At 41.7% G+C, this 21996-nt stretch overlaps 1 protein-coding gene across 2 annotated transcripts in view; it reads left to right on the forward strand.

The window, feature by feature from the left end:
• The first annotated feature begins 3152 nt into the window (after nucleotides 1-3152).
• The window catches only part of ACOT12 (acyl-CoA thioesterase 12), a 64920-nt gene continuing 46076 nt past the window's right edge, over nucleotides 3153-21996 (forward strand). For both annotated transcript variants that reach the window (XM_002744825.7, XM_008991878.4), the window contains exons 1-3: nucleotides 3153-3296; nucleotides 8081-8150; nucleotides 15859-15919. In XM_002744825.7, coding sequence (XP_002744871.2) covers nucleotides 3170-3296; nucleotides 8081-8150; nucleotides 15859-15919 — 258 coding nt within the window. In that variant the 5' untranslated portion in view covers nucleotides 3153-3169. The remainder of the gene's footprint in view (nucleotides 3297-8080; nucleotides 8151-15858; nucleotides 15920-21996) is intronic.

Below are 21996 nucleotides of genomic sequence, written 5' to 3' on the forward strand. Positions count from 1 at the left end.
CCACTCCGACATTTTAAAGGTTTTCTCATTATTCTAGTGATTTTTGAATTCCCACACTTTTTTGGATCAGCTTTCCTGCTCTTGTGTACAACCTTTTAAAATCAGACTGGCTTCACGTTCTGATCATCTTCAAAAAATGTCTCTAAACACAAATGAAACGCGAAGATCTTTTATTCAACCATAATAGTAAAAATCCTTGACATCAGAGAGAAATGGAGATGACAAATATTCATGCATGCAGATGACATTTTCATTGTAAAAGGAAGAAAGGGACCATTCAGAAAAACACAAGAATAGTAGTTCCAGGACAAGGCTATTAAAATGAAAATTAGTGTGAAACCAACAAAAGATATGAAACCGTAATCTAAAGATGTCTAAACAGGAAATACATCTAAACTCAAGTCCAAACACAACAGTGAATTTTTATACCACATCTGCTTTTTAAGCAATCATCTCTAGACATACAATCCCAGGCTGTCCTCTTCGGGAAAATCATTTTGGAAAGCCACCCTCTTACACTTACGCTTAAATGTTTTTGAAATTTATTCTTTGTTTGTTTGTTTGAGACTCAGCTCACTGCCACCTCCACCTTTTTGACTCAAGTGACTCCCACCTCAGCCTCCCAAGTAGCTAGGACCACAAGTACACACCACTATACACAACTAATTTTTTGTATTTTTGGTAGAAAGAGGGTTTCACCATGTTGCTCAGGCTGGTCTTGAACTCTTGAGCTCAAGCAATTCACCTAAACTCAACCTCCCAAAATGCTGGGATTATAGGCGTGAGCCACTGCACCTGGCCTGAAATGTCTTTAGTTCATAAGAAACCAAGTATACAAGCATACATGTAATTCAATATCACCACTTTAGTTGTCGCTTTTTACCCAAAATAATACAACCCAGCCTAAATGCAAACTTTATTTTCAGTAATTTAATAAACCTCCCAAATATTAAAAAATACAGTTCACTCATGCAACTGTCAGCTATTGCTGCATAACAGACAACCCCCCAAATCACAGTGGCACACAACAATAAGTAGTTATGTCTCATTCAAGAGTCTTCATGTCTGGGTGGCTCTGCTTCAGACTGTGAGTCCTCGGGTTGGCTGAGATGCCTCTGCAATCTGTGAATTCAGTCTGGTACCCAGATGCTAATAGGCAACTGCTTGGGCATAATCTCCTCATGACAGAGGTCAGATGTTCCTGAGAACAGAAACACATGGTACTTCTAAGGCAAGACTGGTACACTGCTATCTCTCCACATTCCATTCTAAAGCAAGTCAAATGGCCAAGTCCAAGCTCAATAAATGGCATCCACAGAGTTATTGGTAGATGCAGTGAATATATAATGCTGAATAATGATCTCATCTATCAATTCCTAAATTATATGATCCATCAATACAGAAGACATTTCTTAAAAGGCATTCAGAATCCTTTAGGCATTTTCCAAGGAGGAAGGCCAAAAGTGGTGAGAGTAATAACGTTATCATTGAAATAAGTGCATGGCTACATTATGGGACCATCTTGGAGGCCCAAGTTTTGTCTGTTCTTAAGTTATTTTAATGCCTTTTATATAAGTCAAACTTCATGCTTGCCTCAATGAAAGCATTCAATTCCTATTTGTGCTTGAATTGTCCTGAAACCTATGCACAGAGGCTCCTAAAAGCTAGCAAGTCAACATTTCCTTACTTCCCCTCTTTCATTAAAAAAGAAAAAAAATTTAAAAAGGAAACAAAAATACCAAATCTCCATTCTGATGTCGCCATGCTGGGGCTTGGCACACCAAAGGTATAAGGTGAAAAGGTACCCCAATTCGTGAGAGTCAGCTAGGTTTCTTGGTGCTATTCTGGACAGTCAAGAGCCCTGGGTTCCAGCTTGTGATCCGGGTCGCTTAGCAGCTCCCATCACCTCAGCTGCTTGCTCCACTTCTGGACGCTGCTCCACGACTCCAGCTTTCCAGTTCTCCATCGAAAATGTGCTTCCTGGCGCAGCTTCCCCTGACGGTCAGACATCCACGAATCCCTTAGATGCTAGAGGTTTTCTGGAGACGCTGTTTCTACAGTCACTGATAGCAGCTCGAGAAAGTTTGACAGCTTTAGTATGTCAAAAGCTGAGTACAAAACCTCATTGAATGTTCTAGATTTTTTAAAGATAGAAATGGGATCTCACAGTGTTGTGCAGGCTCTTGAACTGCTGGCCATAAGCGGTCCTTCCACCTCTGCTGCCCCAAGTGCGGGATTACAGGCCTGAGGCCCTGTGCCTGCCGAATGGCCGAGGTTCTAGATTTTGTTTCCTGTTAAGACAAGATTATTTTGGGATTTGTGGGGACCATTAGTAACAAGGTGACCGGTTTTTTGTTTGTTTTTTAAGACGGGTTTCTCGCTCTGTCGCCCAGGCTGCAGTGCAAAGGCAAGATCTCCGCTCCCTGCAACCTCCGCCTCTCGGGTTCAAGCCACTCTCCTGCCTCAAGGGTGACAGTTTTTAATCTGAAATTCACTAGATAAAAATAAAAACGTTACTTTCTCTTGTTGTGTGATTGATGCACCTAAATACATCTTCTTCTTTAAGGTTTGTGCGGCAGTGGGAGCAATTTCGTAACAAAATGACTTTGGAGCCATTATAATTTCCCAAGAATCAGACGGTGGATTTTGAACTAGGGCTCATGTAGGGAGTGCCTGCTCTGCCTGACAGTCAACAGTCAGGAGGCAAATGCAACAAACATCAAATATTTAAAATCAGTTTCTAAAGCAAATGCTCTACATTCTCCAGAGACCATGAACTCTATTCGTTCTTGCCGCCCCCTGCCGCCAAGTTCCCCAGGCGGCTCATGAGTGTTTCCCCATCCCCTTGGCCAGGGCGGTGCCCGGCCGCGGCCCTCAGGGAGCCACGCTGCCAGCCTTCTCTACCTGGGAGCACCCCCCGCCCCTGTGCACTTCCCGGGCTTCTCCCGAGACCCGAGAGCCCTGGCCTTCGCCCCCCTCGCGATAGTCCTGGGGCGACACTGCGGGACCCTTCACTAGCCGCTCCGAGCACCAGGCAGTGGAAGGGCCAGGGGTTCGCGGCCCGGGCGGGCTTGCCGGCGCCCTTTGGAGCGGGGCGGGCGGGGCGGGGCGGGTGGAGCGGGCATGTCCGGGCTTCGGGGCCCAAGGGCTTCGAACTCTTGTCCTGGCCATGGAGCGGCAGGCGCCGGGCGAGGTGCTCATGAGCCAGGCCATCCAGCCTGCGCACGCCACTGCCCGCGGCGAGCTGAGCGCCGGGCAGCTGCTCAAGTGGATCGACACCACCGCCTGCCTGGCGGGTAAGCGGGCGCCGGGGCTTCGGGCAGGCGCAGGGCGGAGGAGGAAGGCGAGGAAGGGACTAGCAGAGTTGAGCCCAGCGCAACCAGGGGCAGGGGGGATGCGACAGTGCACCCGCGCGGGGCATGGCTGAGACCGCCGGTTCCCAAATGTGTGGGTCTCAGGAGTCCTTCATCTCATTAAATAAATGGGGAGCCCAGAGAGCGTTTGCAGGGTTTTTTGTTTTGTTGTTGTTGTTGAGACAAGGTCTCACTGTCGCCCAGGCTGAAATGCAGTGGCGCCATCAGGGCTCGCTGCAGCCTCTACCTCCTGGGCTAAAGCGATCCTCCCACCTCAGCCTCCAGAGTAACTGGGACCACAGGCACACACCACCAGGACCAGCTCATTTTTCAGGTGTTTTTGTTTCATTTTGTTTTTGTAGAGATGGGGCCTCGCTATGTTGCCCAGGCTGGTCTCAAACTCGTGGACTCAAGTGATCCTCCCACCCCAGCCTCCCAAAGTGTTGGGATTACAGGCGTGAGCCACTGCACCCAGCCAGCTTTTGTTTAGGTTATTTATATCATTTTTACCGTATTGGAAATTTAATATTTTGAATTTATTTTTAAAAAAAGAAACGGACTACACATTAACATAACCTTTTTAATTAAAAAATAACTATTTTCGACAAGAACAAAAGTGTAGTAAGAGGAGTGGCTATAGATTACATCCTGGTGAGTCTCTCTAAGGCCTGGTTAGCGGAGGATTGCCGAATTCTCAGACCTGGTTCTGCATTGACCGTGTTGCTACCACGCCCTTATGTAGTCTCTGGGAAACAGTGTTCTTGTGAGAGAATGACAGTAAAAATGGCAAGAACATTTATTATGGACTGAATTATGCCCCCACGCTACCCACCGAAATTTATACGTTAAAGTCCTAACCCCTGGTGTGGTTGTATTTTTTGGAGTGAAGAATTAAGGCTAATGAGGTCCTAAGAGTAAAATCCTGGTTCCATACAATTAATATCCTTATAAGAAGAGACACCAGAGATCTTCATCTCTCTGCCATGTGAGGCCACAGCAGGAAGACGCCATCCACAGGCCAGGAAAAGAGCCCTCACTAGGACCTACATAGGCAAGCACCTCCATCTGCAACTTCCCTGCCTCCACAACTGTGAGAAATTGATGACTTGTTTAAGCCTGATTTTTTTTGTTTTTGTTTTTGTTTTTTTGAGACGGAGTCTTGCTCTGCCACCCAGGCTGAAGTGCAATGGTACAGTCTTGGCTCACTGCAACCTCCACCTCCCAGGTTCAAGCTATTCCCCTGCCTCAGCCTCCCAAGCAGCTGAAACTATAGCTGCGCACCTCCACACCTGGCTAATTTTTTGTATTTTAGTAGAGATGAGGTTTCACCATGTTGGCCAGGTCTCGATCTCCTGACCTCATGATCCCAAAATGCTGAGATTACTGGCGTGAGCCACTAAGCCCAGCTCGTTTTTGTTTTTTTGTTTTGTTTTGAAACAGGATTTGACATTGATTATATTAACGTAATAATGGAAACATGAATACAAAATTAATCCACAGGTAGGAAAAAGAAACAATACAGAAACCATGGCGGTTGCTAATAATAAGGATGCCTATTTCCAAGGCAATTGAATGCATTATGAGACTACTGAAGTGACTTTTATTTACCTTGCTTAGTGCTTCTGTCTTGTGATGGAGAAACAGTGGTCCACCTGTGGTTGTCATCATTTCTGTGGCCTGACATCTTTGGAAACCCGGACCATGGAAAGATCCAACTGACAATCAATTACTCTATACCTTAGTAGTTAGGTTACTATTAGTCGTATAATATTTATAATTAACGATATCAATATTACTAATATTAAGAAAGCCTGTATGAAAAATTCGGTTTGGGAAGCATGAATAATGCCTGTGTTAAACACTCTATGGTGATCAGAGGCACCACATCGGCAGGGGACATTATTTAGCCAATGTGTAACTGAATCTGTAATAATACAAAACTGATTTCTCTGGCATTTTCTCAGAGTTTTTTATAGGCCGGCATTTCTCTTTAGCCACATTACTGTGATCCCAGTCATGGCCCCAAGGCATTGCTATGACCCCTAGGCACTGCTGGATTCCAAAACGTCTTCTCAATAAAGGAAGATGAAATATTCTCACTATCCTCACTTCTGTCAGTGGCCCCATTATTTTTCCAGTCCCTGAAGTCTAAAGCTGTGAAGCCGTCTGAGTAATCCTCTATCCCACACGTCCGTGTATTATTTTGGAACATCTCATGCACACATTTTTCTCTCTATTTGTGAATCTTTTCCAGGGTTTACTGTCTCTGGAGTGCCACTCAACTCATCTAGTCGAGCAAGTCAAAAGTCTAGGAGTCATCCTTGATATCTCTCTTTCCACCTTACCTCTGCCTTCGTATACTCTATGCATAAACCAAGTTCTATCAATGTTACCCCTAAAGGAATCTGTGAAATCCAGCCACTTTGCTGCACCCTCAAAGCAACCATCTTATCCAAGCTATCATCATCTTTCCTGCGGACTTCAGCAGTGATTTCCGAAGTGGTCTCCATTCATTCTGGTCTTCTCTCCACACTGCTTCTAAAGTATTCTTTGAAGATGCTAATCTGATCATGTCATATTTCTCTTTTCTTCACCAAGGGCTGTAAGGATTTTTCTAACATGTTAATCTCCCACAGATAATAATTATAAACTCTGGGCAAAACACTAAATAAAAAAGACTTAAGGCAAGTGAAAAGTGAACAAAAGTAAGCTTAGAATGCTTGAAAGCTCACACATGAAAGAACAGAATGGTGTTGGCTCTTTCTGTTTTTTTTTTTTTTTTTTTTTTTTTTTTTTTTTTTTGAGACGGAGTTTCGCTCTTGCTACCCAGGCTGGAGTGCAATGGCGGGATCTCGGCTCACTGCAACCTCCGCCTCCTGGGTTCAGGCAATTCTTCTGCCTCAGCCTCCCGAGTAGCTGGGATTACAGGCACGCGCCACCATGCCCAGCTAATTTTTTGTATCTTTTAGTAGAGACGGGGTTTCACCATGTTGACCAGGATGGTCTGGATCTCTTGACCTCGTGATCCACCTGCCTCGGCCTCCCAAAGTGCTGGGATTACAGGCTTGAGCCACCGCACCCGGCCTTGTTTTTGTTTTTCAAATGACTTCAAGCCTGAAAGGAAATGCCAGTCTGCCCCCAGCTATAGTTCTGATGAAAAACTCACAGCCTTGCTGGTTTGAAGAGCCCAAAGACAGGGTTTGGGAAAAGCACAGCTACTGAACTATGAAAGGGAAAGTTCCAGAAAGGAAGGAGCCAGAGAGACAGAGCCCCAAAATCTATCTACAATCTTTGCCCAGGTATCTGGCAAATCTTGAACCATGTATGCGTAGGATGGACTCCAAATCTCCTAGCTGAGGTCAAAATAACTGAAAATAGTTGTGCCTGTCTCTAGGTAGACAGAACTACTGTTTCAGTTTGGTCAAGTTAACTGCTTGCTTTAAAAAACAAAAACAAAACCAACTCTTTTCAGAGAAACACATTTCTATAATGGATCACTCACAATGGCTAGGATATTATCCAAAATTACTTAACATGCAAAGGGAAACATGATTCATTCTTAAGAGAAAAGACAAATCAATGGAGATTCATCCCTAGATAACCCTCATGCTCGAATTAAGCTTCAAGAATTTTAAAGCAGCTAGTACAACTGTGCTCAAGAATGTCATGAAAAATATGATAATAAACACTGCTGTAATCCCAGTACTTTGGAAGGCTGGAGATGGTGTGGATCACTTTAGGTCAGGGGTTTGAGACATGGTGAAACACCATTTCTACTCAAAATACAAAAATTAGTCGGGTATGGTGGCAGGCATCTGTAATCCCAGCTACTAGGGAGGCCGAGGCAGGAGAATCACTTGAATCTGGAAGGTGGAGATTGCAGTGAGCCGAGATTGTACCACTGGACTCCAGCCAGGACAAAAGAATGAGACTCCGTCTCAAAAAAAAAAGGGAAAAAAGGTTGAAAGGTAGTACATTTCTGCAAAGTAATAGAAACTTTTTTTTAAAGCCAAATGGAAATTCCAGAACTGAAAAATATAGTGTCTAAAATAATAAAGTCTATGGACAGGCTTACCAGCAGAATTGACATGGCCGAAAAAAAAGCAAATGCAAAAATATGTCAACAGAAATTATCCAATCTAAGAACAGAAAAACAAATGAATTTTAAACAAAATTAATACATACTGAATTTGGCATAAATTTGGTAATAATAAAATGAATATTGACTATCTACTATCTGCCCATCTCTCTCTTTTTCTCTGATATTCAGAGAAGATCCTCTTTGATTTGGGATGACTCAGGGTTTCCCATACTGCTCAATGCTTACAGTGGTTAAACTGATTCTGCTGCTGGTTATGTGGGCAAGTGGATACACCTGTGATGCTTTGATTTGAAAACAAAAGAAGGATAGTACCTGATGAAACATTTAAAGTCATCACCAACTTACTAAAATTGCTATTTCAATAGCAAGATTTGCTGGATATTGGTATTAAATTTCAACCACAGGATCATATAAGTTAAAATTTAGGATAAAGTGCAGTAATTACCATGCAGTAGGAGCATGACTTACAGAGCAGAGAAGCTCGTGGAAGTGTAGGCACAGTGGCACTATGATGAATGAGGGATGGGTGACTAAAATCAAGGCACATGCATTTCATTCCTTTCCCTTATACTGAAATATTCTAATGTCACCACTATAGCAGCACCTTTTTCTGTATTTTTTGAAGCTGAGAAACACGCTGGAGTTTCCTGTGTTACAGCCTCAGTGGATGACATACAGTTTGAGGAGACAGCTAGGTAAGTGACACTGCTCCATCGCTCCTTTCTCCTGGGTTTGTTGGTTCATTTGGGACATGCACTGGTAGCACCTGAGCTTATTCATGCAGCGGTAGTGATCTTGTTTCTTAATTAAATAACATGTGACCCAATTTAAGTAAGTAAAAAAAATAATCACAGGGCCTACTTATAATAAACACTCTAACTTCACAGTCTTAATTTTGTGGAGAAATAGCTCTCAGCCTTAGATGCATTGTGGTGTAAGGCATAACCCCTAGCTGCAGGAATAATCAACCCACAGACACTCCTGCTTTATCAATACCTCTCTACACTCCTGCAGATGCCTGGATTGTTTGGAGGAAAATCTGAAGCATCATCTATAACTATATATATATATATATATATTTTTTTTTTTTTTAATTGTCTCACTCTGTTTCCCATACTGGAGTGCAGGGGTGTGATCTCAGCTCACTGCAACCTATTCCTCCTGGGCTCAAGTGACCCTTCTGCCTCAGCCTCCCAAGAAGCCTGCACCACCATGCCCATGTGGCTAATTTTTTTTGTATATATATTTTTTCATCATTTTGTCCAGGCTGATCTCGAACTCCTGGGATCAAGCAATCTGCCCCCTGACCTTCCAACGTGCTGAGATTACAGGCGTGAGCCACCATGCCTGGCCAGTAAGAGCTAATTATTAAAGTCTCCTTCCTCTACTAGAAGAATTATTAAAGATAATGAGGATAATGAGTATCTTTATGATGGTGAATTTCATCATTAGGTTGGTAGGTAAACACGAACTCATCTGAGTAGAGAGTAAATTATGAAAAACATTTTGTGTGTGAAAGTGCTTGTGTGCTTTACCACCTCTTATTGCAGAAAATCTCAAGATACACAAACATTTCAAACATGCATATTTAGGTTGGTAATTGCAAAAACCACCATTACTTTTGCAGCAACCTATAAAACAAGAGAGATAGTACAGTGTATCCCAAGGACCCTTCGCCCCTAGCTACAGCAATAAAAAACCTGCAGACACTCTTGCTTTATCAATATCTCTCTACACTCCACATGCCTGGATTGTTTTGAAGAAAATCTCCAGCATCATCTATAAATATTTCAGTCTATACAGCATGCATCACTTAATGATGGGCTACGTTCTGAGACAGCACGACTAATGATTTCTTCCTATGCGAACTCACAGAGTGTGCTTACACAAATCTCCACAATGCAGCCTCTTATGCACCTAGGCTACGTGGTATAGCCTGTTGCTTCTACGCTACACACTTGTGCAGCCTGTTACTGTACTGCAAACTATAGGCAATTATAACACAATGGTAAGTATTGGTATATCTAAATGTAGCTAAACAGAAAAAAGATACAGTAAAATACAGTATAAAAGAAAAAAATGGTACCTCTGTATAGGGCACTTACCATGAATGGGGCCTGCAAGGCTGGAAGTTACTTTGCATGAGTCAGTGAGTGAGTGCTGAGCAATGTGAAGGGCCGAGACCCTACCTAACACTACCATAGACTTTACAAATACCACACACTTACGCTACACTACATTTATGAAAATAGTTTTCTTTCTTTAATTATAAATTAACCTTAGCTTACTGTAACGTTTTTACTTTATAAACTTAAAAAAATTTTTTTGGTTCTTTTGTAATAATACTGAGCTTAAAACACCAGCCTTTTGTAGAGATGTACAAAAATATTTTTCTTTGGCCGGGCGCGGTGGCTCACGCCTGTAATCCCATCACTTTGGGAGGCTGAGGTGGGTGGATTACGTGGTCAGGAGATTAAGACCATTCTGGCCAACATGATGAAACCCCATCTCTACTAAAATATTTTTAAAAAGCTGCGTGTGGTGGCTTGCACCTATAGTACCAGCTACTCAGGAGGCTGAGGCAGGAGAATTGCTTGAACCCAGGAGGCGGAGGCTGCAGTGAGCCGAGATTACACCACCACACTCCAGCCTGGTGACAGAGTGAGACTCCATCTCAAAAAAAAAAAAATTTCTTTATGTCCTTACCTTACTCTATAAGCTATTTTCTATTTTAAAAATTCGTTGTTGTTTTTTCACTTTTTAAACTTTTTTATTAAAAACTATGTCACAAACACATACACTAGCTTAGGCCTGCACAGGGTCGGAATCACCAGTCTGCACTGTTCTGCTTCCACATCCTGTCTGTCCCACTGGAAGGTCTTACAGGATTTATTAAACCAGGATTCCATTTAGGCAATATGTCTTTTAAGTGTGCTTTAACATGTAACTTTCCCTTCCTTCTATCTTGCAATTTACTTTTTAAAGAAACCTGGTCATTTGTCTTGTAGAATTTACACACTCTGTATTTGCTCACTATAGCCATGATTAATGTGTTCTCCAGTCTTTTGTATTTCTTGCAATCTGACAGTTACCTCTAAAAATTGAATATGATGAAGTTTTGATTTTTTTTTTTTCTTTGAGATGGAGTCTTGCTCTGTTGCCCAGGCTGGAGTGCAGTGGCACTGTGATTTTGACTCACTGCAACCTCCACCTTCCAGGTTCAAGAGATTCTCCTGCCTCAGTTGAGAGACAGTAGCTGGGACTACAGGCACATGCCACCACGCCCAGATACTTTTTGTATTTTTAGTAGAGATGAGGTTTCACCATGTTGGCCAGGCTGGTCTTGAACTCCTGACCTCAGGTATCTACCCACCTCGGCCTCTCACAGTGCTGGGATTATAGGCGTGAGCCACCGTGCCCGGTTGATGAAGATGTGATATTTTGGTAAAAACATCTCATGTCAAGAGCATATAACATCTAATGATCATAGACTACAACCATTCTGTCATTAGACACTGGAAACATGGTAATATGTGAATTCTATCATTTCTTCTTCGTGTATTTTCTGAAATGCTTTTCTAGAGGGAAACACTCACGAATGACCTGAGCACCCTGAGGAAAAGTTTGCCCAGGACTCTTTCCCTTTACTCATTAGGAACCTATGGATTTTCATGTATTTGATGTGTTACAATTCACCAATGTTATTAGCCTCCCAGGTCCAAGCAATTCTCCTGAAGCAATTCTCCTGGCTCAGCCTCCCGAAGTAGCTGGGATTGTAGGTGCCCGCCACCACGCCCAGATAATTTTTTTTGTATTTTTAGTAGAGACGGGGTTTCACCATGTTGACCAGGCTGGTGTTGAACTCCTGACCTCAGGTTATCCACCTGCTTCGGCCTCCCACAGTGCTGGGATTACAGGTATGAGCCACCGTGCCTGGCCAATGTTATTATTCTTACAGGAGCTCAGACTGCCCCCTCTTTGAGCAGTGGGAGCTTCTTCAGTTTAATTCCTAAGTCCCTTGAACAAAAGCTCAGAGTTGAAGGTGTTTAATAATTCCTTGGCCTTCTGGTACAAAATATGTCCAGCTCATCTTTTACCTTTGCCCCCACAAACTTGGAATCCATTATTTCTCCAAGAGTCCCGATTCCTTGCAGTAGAAATAGAGACCACAACCTGGCCAGGCAAGGTGCTCACTCACATCAGCATGGGCATTAGTTCTTGGCCTTTTCAGCAGAGGGAATTAGGAATTATGTGTTTTTAAAGCATTTATATTAATAAACTGTAATAATTTAGGATATGGTTTTACTTAATTGATTTTTATGTCCGTATCTCTGATTTTTTTATTTTATGCTGAATATCTTGACATTTAAAGACATAAACTTATTTGATTCAAATTAATATGTATATACACACATGTACACATTAATTAGATTCAGAATAACACTACCAATATTGTCACTAACAAATATTGCTTTTTATTTTGTAGAAATGACTTTTATTTTTATTTAATTTTGTTTTATGGTTTAAAATATCTGCAGATACCAGAGTCAAATCTGGAAAACAGACCTATTTCCCTCTGGGGAATCCAGCTTCTCTCTACCTTCTATCTAAGTCCTTCCCTCTCTGTATAACCATTTTATTTATTTTGTGGCTTATCCCTTTTTTTAATGTAAAGAAATATTTATAGGTATCCATGTTATTTTAAAAATAAATTTCAACACACTATACTTTTCTCCACTTCCCTTTTTTCACTTAAAATAAAAATGAGGTGGAGAAAAGTATATCTAGTGTGTAAAGTACACACTATAAAATATACAGTATTTCTATCTAGAAAACCACTCCATACCCATATTCAGTCATGTGCTGCATAGCGGCATTTTGGTCAGTGACAATGGTCCCATAAGATTTTAGTATTGGCCTGGTGTGGTGGCTCATGCCTATAATCCCTGCAGTTTGGAAGGTGGCTCATACCTATAATCCCCCACCTGATCCTCAGGTGGATCACCTGAGGTCAGAAGTTCAACACCAGCCTGGCCAACATGATGAAACCTCATCTCTACTAAATACAAAAATTATCTGGGCTGGGTGGTGCGTGCCTGTAGTCCCAGCTACTCAGGAGGCTGAGGCAGAATTGCTTGAAACCTGGAGGTGGAGGTTGCTATGAGCTGAGATCATGCCACTGCATTCTAGCCTGGGCAGCAAAAGCAAAACTCTGTCTCCAAAAAAAAAAAAAGATTTTAATACTGCATTTTTACTGAACATTTTCTAAGTTTAGCTATATTTAGACACATGAATACTTACCATTGTGTTATGGTTGCCCACAGCATTCAGCATAGTAACAGCCTCTGCAGGTTTGTAGCCTGGGGCAATAGGCTAGACCGTACAGCCCAGGTGTGTAGGAGGCTACACCATCCAAGTTAGTGTGGGCACACCCTATGATGTTTGCACAACAACACAATCACCTAATGAAGCATTTCTCAGAACACATCCCCGTCATTAAACTGGGCAAAACTGTAAGTAGATATTCTAGATATTCATCATTCCTTTTCATATCTACCTAGTACTCCATTATGGAGTGTGCTGCATTATTCAACTGGTCCTCCACTGATGAACATTGAGATTGTTTCCAGTCTTTTGCTATTACAAATAATATTTCAATATGTAGTCTTGTGCAGATGTATGTTTGTATTTTTGCCAGTATGTTTGTGAGATCTCTTTCTTTCTCTTTCTTTCTTCTCTTTCTTTTTTTCTTTCTTTCTTTCTCCTTCCTTCCTTCATTTTCTTGGTTTCTTTAAAATTTTTTGTTGTTATTTTTGAGACAGAGTCTTGGTCTGTTACCCAGGCTGGAGTGCAATGGCATGATCTTGGCTCACTGCAACCTCTGCCTCCTGGGTTCAAGCAATTCTCCTGCCCCAGCCTCCTGAGCAGCTGAATCTACAGGCATGTGCCACCCAGCTAATTTTTGAATTTTTAGTAGAGATGGAGTTTTGCCATGTTGGCCAGGCTGGTCTCGAACTCCTGACCTCAGGTGATTTACCCACCTTGGCCTCCCAAAGTGCTGGGATTACAGGTATGAGCCACCATGCCTGGCCATTGTGGGACAGATTTCTAGAAATAGGATTGCTGAGTCAAAGGGTAAATGCATATGTCATCTTATTAGATTTTGCCAAATTTTTCTTCAGAGCAGTTATGTAGGTTTTATCAGTTTTCAAACTAGTAAAATTAAGGGTTAATAAAACTGTGCCAGAAATTTAAATTTGTTCCGATTTCTAGTATAGAAATTATTTGCTTCAATAAATATGCATATATATGTATTATTAAACTTTTTACTTCCAGTTTTTCCTGCCAAGAATGCTACAGATTATGACAGATATATGGAGTAACAGTATGGGGGCAAAGCCATTGACCAGATGTGGTCACTCTTCTATGTAAACCTAACTGGTTCATCTTATAGACTGTCTTTCATATATCTGGGCCGAGTGCAGTGGCTCATGCTGTATCCCAGCACTTGGGAGGCCCATGCAGAAAGATCGCTTGAGCCCAGGAATTTAAGGCTCCAGTGAGCCATGATTGAACCACTGCATTCCAGCCTGGGCGATAGAGTGATATACATATATCTGAACAAGCCTCTCTACTGTGATTAAAATAGCATAAATTCCAATTATTTACCAGAAGCCTGAGTAGGGTAATGTTGTCAAGGCTTTGGAGCCAGATAAGACCAGGGTTTGAACTCTGGCCCTACCAGTCACTGACTATGTCACCTTCTAAGCCCATTTCCTGATGGGAATGAAATGAGAATGATAATGCCCACCTCATGGGGTTACTGCTCAGTGAATGACGTGTTGTTAGATTATGATACAAAGCATTTAGCATGGTGCCTGATTTACACACAGTGACACATAGAGAGTAGTCACTGTTATTAGTATGGCCACACTGAGAAACACTGCACTTCATTTAATTAGTGACAAGGGTTTTTATTGTTAAAGAATTGTCATTAATTCCTTTGTAATCTTTTGGACTTTATCTGTTTATGTCCCAGTATCCCAAAGAACGATTGGTCTCCTTCAAGTCAGCAGTTTTGCCTTGTTCATCACTGTATCCTTAGACCTGGCTTAATGCCAGGACTACTCATAACTCAGTGAACATTAGTGAAATGTGTAAGTTAGAAAAATAAACGATGTTTTTAAGAAGGTTGAATATGAAGAAAAGGAAAATGTCTTGAGATAGAATAGGTTTGAGAGAAAGATTTTAGAAAGGAGAAGCCTTGAGCATTCTCCTGATGGAGAATCGGGAAAGGGGCAGAGATTGAAAGCAGAGAAGAGGGCTGGGTGCTGTTGCTCACGCCTGTAATCCCAGCACTTTGGGAGGCCAAGGCGGACAGATCACTAGGTCAGTAGTTCAAGACCAATCTAACCAACATGGTGAAACCCCATCTCTACTAAAAATACGAAATTAAGTCGGGCGTGGTGGCATGTGCTTGTAATCCCAGCTATTTGGGAGGCTGAGGCAGGAGAATCGCTTGAACCCGGGAGTCCGAGGTTGCAGTGAGCTGGGATTGCTCCACTGCACTGCAGCCTGGGCGACAGAGTGAGACTCTATCTCAAAAAAAAAGCAGAAAAGAGGACAGAATTGATGACACAGAGCCAACAAGGGAGGGGACAGGGCCACAAGAGGATGGGACCATGGGCACTGGTAAAGATAGAGATTAGGTCTTGAGAGATCCCTCTTCCCCTGAAACAGAACAGCAAAGAGAAAGGTGCAAATGCAGTTCAACCTTGAAGTTAAGGAAAAGTGATCAAGGGGGCTTCTATTGGGTAACCTCTCACCTTCCGCTAAGGTGAAGGGATTAGAGCTGACTGATGAGCCTTAACACAAAAGATCTGGAACAACTTCAGGTTACATGATTGAAGTTTCAGTAATAGCAGGGAGTAGCTAGACCACCTGGTGTCACTGAGGGCCCATACAAACCTGTCGAAGCTGATGGGTTTGCTTGCTTGCTTTTTCGTATGTTTGTCCATTTTTGTATTAACTAACATTTAAAAATATCAGCTGTATAGATGTACTGGTGTATTTGTCTTAACTTTTCCTGGGGAAACAGCTGCTGTATAGTCAGTATGTGTTGGTTGCAGATCTGGAGTCAGGTCGCACACTACCTTTGCAAAGGCTCTTTTCTGTTTCAATACTGGTGGTCCGCTAACACTGTAAGTGTGGTTTACAGTGATTGGCCTTTGCTTTTAAGCACTGTCTTTTTCCATTATCATTAACCTGAATTTCCCATGCGTGAACATTGTCAGCATGATAAGGTGGAACTGCTTTATGGCATGCATGTAAGTAATCTTTAAGTCTGATCTAAAATGAAACGTACTTGAACTACTGAGGGTTTTTTTGTTTGTTTCCCCCTAGAATTGGACAAGTTATAACCATCAAAGCAAAAGTTACTAGAGCATTCAGCACAAGCATGGAGGTAAGAGGCACCTTTTCAAACTTCTGCCTGTTGGTGCTCACTCCTTCATTGTTTACAAAGCGCAGAGCAGGAGGCCTAGAGTAATACTGGGAGTTAATGAGATTCTGAGTTTCAGAAGGCCCTGGAATGTGTAGTCAGGTCACTGGTACATAATATGCAGCAGATGTTTTCACTGTTTCCCAGCTAAAATTCAACCAGGCACTCATGCCTATAATCCCTAGCACTTTGGGAGTCTGAGGCAGGAGGATCACTTGAAGCCAGGAGTAAGAACAGCCTGGGCAACATAGCAAGACCCAATCTCTAAGAAGAAAAAAGCAGTTACCCAGCACAGTGGTTAAGTGCCTGCAGTCCAGGCTACTCAGGAGACTGAGGTGGGAGGATTGCTTGAGCCCAGGAGTTTGAGGCTACAGTGAGCTATGATTGTACCACTGCACTCCAGCCTGGGTGACACAGCAACACTTTGTCTCAAAAAAAAAAAAACCACACCCATTTCAACATGGTACAATACACTATTTCTACATAGAAGGATATACAGAAAGTAAACCTGCAAGAGAAAAGGACACTCTTAATTCTTTATAAAGTATGGATTTTATTTCTCAGTTATTCTGACTCTACTATTATTCTAACTCTATCTGTTGCCCATCTCCTCACTCTCTGATAGAAACTAGTTCCATAATTAACTAGCTTTTGAAAAGCAAGATAACTGGACTTTAGGAAGTAGGTGAATTTAGAAGATTTTTCTTTCGCATCCCCTTGGTTTGCTTTTCTCTACGATTGTGAATACCACATTCTCGGGGGCTCTTGAGATCTCTATTCAGGTTATGTTAGCAAGAAAGGAGTTGCTGGATCTCAGATTGCACCCTCCAGGCTGCTCAGTGGCAGTCCGTTTGATCTCTAGGCATGAAGACATGGAAGAGCTTCTGTTTGTTTGCTAGGGCCGCCATAACAAAGCACCACAGACTGGGTGGCCTAATCACAGAAATGTATTGTCCTGGGACTAGAAGTCCTACATCAGTATATGGGCAGGGCTGGTTTCTCTGAGGGCTGGAGGGAGAATCTGCTCACGCCGTTCTCCTAGCACCTTGTGGTTTTCTGTAGTCTTTGGTATTTCTGGGCTTCTGCTGCATCATCGGATCTCTGCCTTCATCTTCACATGTGTTCTCCCTGTGCGGGTGTCTGCTTCCAAATTTCCCCTTTTTGTAAAGATCAGTCATATTGGATTAGAGGCCTGCTCCACCGCAGTCTGGCCTCATGTTAATTAATGACGTCTGCAACCGTGCTATTTCCACATTTACATTCTGGGAGTTAGGACTAAGAATTTGGAAGGGGGAGGCCGGGCAAGGTGGCTCATGCCTGTAATCTCAGCACTTTGGGAAGTCGAGGCGGGTGGATCAGGAGGTCAGGAGATTGAGACCATCCTGGCCAACATGGTGAAACCCCATCTCTACTAAAATACAAAAAGTTAGCCAGGCGTGGTGGCATGCGCCCGTAGTCCCAGCTACTTGGGAGGCTGAGGCAAGAGAATAGTTTGAACCTGGGAGGTGAAGGTTGCAGTGAGCCAAGATCATGCCATCACACTCCAGGCCGGTGACAGAGCGAGACTCTGTCTCAAAAAGAAAAAAGAATTTAGAATGAGAAACGCAGTTCAACTATAACAACTGTTTGGACAGTAACTGTGCCCTTGATGATGGCATTAACCTGATGTGGTCACTTTCTACCATTATCCAAACAAACAGGAAACAAAGCACTTGAAGAAAGCGGAAAGGAAATGCTCGTGAAAACAAGCTCTGTCAGCGAACGGTGTTTCTGGACACTGTTTATTTATTCAACTGCGGGGCTCTTAGCCTTTGCACACAGGAGCCCCTGGCTTGGTCTGTCTCCTCAGGGCCACACACTCCTGATAGACAGTCCAAATATAGATAAAAGCTCCTTTGCATTTCTCCTTTTCCTCCTCTTCCCTGAGACAGGCTAGAATTTCTAAACCAGGCTTATCTAAAAGCTAAGAAAAGAAATATAAAACCCAGTGAGTTTGAAACCACAGATTTCTGATGCTAGGGAAAGTAAACTCTAGCCTCCACTGACTTTCCAGGCCTGATCCACTGTGCAGAATTTTGTTCTCTTTCATCCTCTGCAAATCATGACCAGGCAGCCACCAGATTTTGTCTTATTTTCTACCACCTGATAGAAATTTCTTGAAATTTTTTCCCCTAAATCTGATACCAACTAAACATTTTTATTTTTACTTTTTCAAACTGGACATGTCCTTTAGGGTCATCCTGTTCAATTTCACTTTCCTGCCACAACTGAGGCCAGCCCTCTGCTAATTTGCTGAGTAGAAATAAATGACTGACTTCCCCCTGAATCCAAAGCAAGCAGGAACCCTGCTCTGTGCCAGCCCCACCTCAAGGGAATTCTCAGACTGTACTGATCAGTCTCTTCCCTCCTCTGGAGTGTGTGTGATGTGTTACTATTAATAGATGATATTGGCCCATTTGCACTAAGAGCACTTTATATGAGAGTGGGTTTTTTATTTATATATTTTGTCCTTAGAAGATGTCTTTTAAAACCAGTTTCATTATTAGCCGGGCATGGTGGCATACACCTGCAGTTCCAGCTACTCAGGAGGCTGAGGTAAGAGAATCGCATGAACCCAGGAGGCAGAGGTTGCAGTGAGCCAAAATTGCGCCATTGCACTCCAGCCTGGAAGACAGCAAGACTCCATCTCAAAACAAAACAAAAAAAACAACCAAAAAAAAATCACGACCGGGTGTGGTGGCTCATGCCTGTAATCCCAGCACTTTGGCCGAGACATGTAGATCATGAGGTCAAGAGATCAAGGCCATTCTAGCCAACATGGTGAAACCCTATCTCTACTGAAAATACAAAAATTAGCTGGGTGTGGCAGCATGCTGCCTGTAATCCCAGCTGCTTAGGAGGCTGAGGCAGGAGAATGGCTTGAACCCAGAAGGTGGAGGTTGCAGTGAGCAGAGATTATTCCCTTGCACTCCAGCCTGGTGACAGAGCAAGACTCTGTCGCTTAAAAAAAAAAAAAAATCAGTTTTATTGAGATATATTTTACATTAAAAATCTCCCATTTTAATTATACATTTTGCTGGGCTTTGACAAAGTTATATACTTGGATCACCACCACTGTAATACACAACATTCCCATCACTACACAAAGCCCCCTCATTCCCCTTTGCAATCAGCTGCCTCAGGCCTCAGCTTGTGAAAATCACTCATTTACTTTAGGTCGGTACCCTTTTTTTTTTTTTGGCCCTTTATTGAATTTTGTATAAATGAAATAATATAATATACATAATCATTTGTGTCTAGTTTACTTCACTTAGCATGATATATTTGATTTCTACTATTTGTTATTACATTATTCTCTTTCTATTTGTTTTAGAACACCTGCTAATTTTTGTATTTTTAATAAAGACGGGGTTTCACCATGTTGGCCAGGCTGGTCTTGAACTCCTGACCTCAGGTGATCCACCACATTGGCCTCCCAAAGCACCGAGATTACAGGCATGAGCCATTGCACCCCGCCAGCATTCTTAACTCTTCCTGATGTTGTGAGCCTTTTATCGTTATGAAGTTTACCTTTTTATCTCTGGTTTTTGTTTTGAAATCTACTTTGTTCAATATTAATTTAGCCAGACAAGCTTTCTTTGGAATAGCAGGGGTTTTTTTCCTATTATTTTTCTTTTAATCTGTCTTTTATTTGTATATGTAAGTGGGTTTCTTATCAACAGAATATATTTAGATGCTATTTTTTAAGTTAGTCTAACAATCTCTGCCTTCTACCTAAAGTGTTTAAACTATTTACATTTGATTATCTATATGATAGAGTTGAAATCTATCATCTGGCTGTTTGTCTTCTATCTCTTCCATCTGTTCTTTGTTTCTTCCTGTCCCCATCTTTTCCTGCATTTTTTAGAGTAATGCTTAGTAATCCATTTTATCTCCACTATTGATGTTTTAATCATACGTATTTGTTTTGGTTTTAGTGTTTTTTTCCTCAGGTTTACAATATGACAACTTATCTGAGGCTACCTTCAAATTATACAACATCCCTTTGAGTATAGTGTAATAACCTTATAACAGTACACACTTCCCTTCCCATGTCCCAGCCTTTGTGCTGTTATTGTCATATCTTCTACATGCACGTATGTAGGAGGTAAACCCTAAACTACATAGTTATTACCTATGTTTTAGACAGTCAGTCATCTTTTAAAGAGAATAAAAATGGAAAGAATATATTTTATATATATACCCACATAGTTGCCATTTCGGATGTTCTTTATCTTTTGTGTATTGTATAACTCCAGATTTCTCCCCAGTGTCATTTCCCCTCTGTCTAAAGATACTCTTTTCGCACTTCTTTTTTCAGCTTTGTTTGATCTTCATATTTCAAAGATATTCATATTCAGCAGATAGAGAATTCTAGCCTGGCTGCATTTCCCACCTCGCAGCACTCTATGGGGGTCTCTCCATTGTCTTTTGGCATGTATGGTTCTCTGAGAAGTCTGCTGTTACCCTTATCTTTGCTCTTCTTACATGGTATGTTTTCTTTTTCTTTGACTGTTTTGAATATTTTCTTGTCACTGGTTTTCAGCAAGTAAATTATTATATACCTTGGTTTTTTTTCACATTTATTCTGCTGGGTTTTGTTTGAGCTACTGGATCTATGGATTTATCATTTCTAAGAAATGTGGATTTTTTTTCAGCTGTTACATCTTCTTTTTTTCTTTCCTGTCTTTTGTCCTGTCCCTCCTTTTGGACTTTAGAATTTTAGACTTGTCATTAGTGTTCCACAGCTCACTGATACTGTTCCTTTTCTCTCTCAGTCTTCCTTTCTCTCCATGCTACATTCTGTGTAGCTTCTTTTGTCATCTTCAGCTTCACTGACTTTTTCCCCTGCATTGTCTAAACTGCTGTTAATCTTACCTGGTTTGTTTTTTATTTCAGATTTATATATTTTTTAACTTAGAAAGTCCCACTTTAGTATTTTTTATATTTTCCATTCTTTCCTCATTATTTTCATATTTTTCTTTATACTAGGAGTCAGCAAACTATGGCCTATGGACCTGTTTTTATGAATTTTTTTTTTTTGAGATGGAGTTTCACTCTTGTTGCCCAAGCTGGAGTGCAATGGCACAATCTCAGCTCACTGAAACCTCTGCCTCCCAGGTTCAAGCAGTTCTCCTGCCTTGGTTTCCTGAGTAGCTAGGATTACAGGCACATGCCAACACACCTGACTAATTTTGGTATTTTTGGTAGCGACAGGGTTTCACCATTGTTGGCCAGGCTGGTCTCAAATTCCTGACCAGATCCACCCATCTTGGCCTCCCAAAGTCCTGGGATTATAGGTGTGTGCCACTGTGCCTGGCTAAACAAAATTTTTTTGGAGCACAGCTACATTCGTTCATTTATGTTTTGTCCATGTTGCTATCACAGTACATTGACAGAGTTGAGTAGTTGCGATAGAGTCCATGTGGCCATAATACTTAAAATATTTACTCTCTGGCCTTATCCATTAAGAAGATGTTGCTGACTCCTGTTCCACCTCTCTGAGTTCACGGTGCCTATATTTAATTGCTGTTTTAATATTCTTTGTTGTTGATTCCATCATTTCTGTTATCTGTTGTTTTATTTACATTACCTTTCATCTAATAATTTTCTTGCATCTAGCAGTTTCTACTGGATGCTGAACATTGTGAATTTTACATTGTTTAATGCTGGCTTTTGTTACCTTTCTTTAAAAAGAGTGTCAAACTTTTCCTGGCAGGAAGATGTTGTTACTTGCAGAGTGGTTTGAGCCTTTGAAGATCTATTTTAAGCTCGTCTATGGAAGATCTACAATACTCTACTCTAGGGTTACTTTAGCCCGTCCTTGAAGTTGGGATCTTCTGTTATCTCTGTGAAGGTGTTGTATATTGTATATGTCTATGTACTGCACATGCATATGAAGATGTTGTGAAATCTGGCTGGAGAGAACTCAAAAGATTCCCAGCTGTGTGTGAGTTCTTGGAATTGTTCATGTTACACTTTCCCAGGAATTGTTTGTTTCT

Source organism: Callithrix jacchus, chromosome 2 (genome assembly GCF_049354715.1).
Source record: "Callithrix jacchus isolate 240 chromosome 2, calJac240_pri, whole genome shotgun sequence".
Taxonomy (NCBI): Eukaryota; Metazoa; Chordata; class Mammalia; order Primates; family Cebidae; genus Callithrix; species Callithrix jacchus.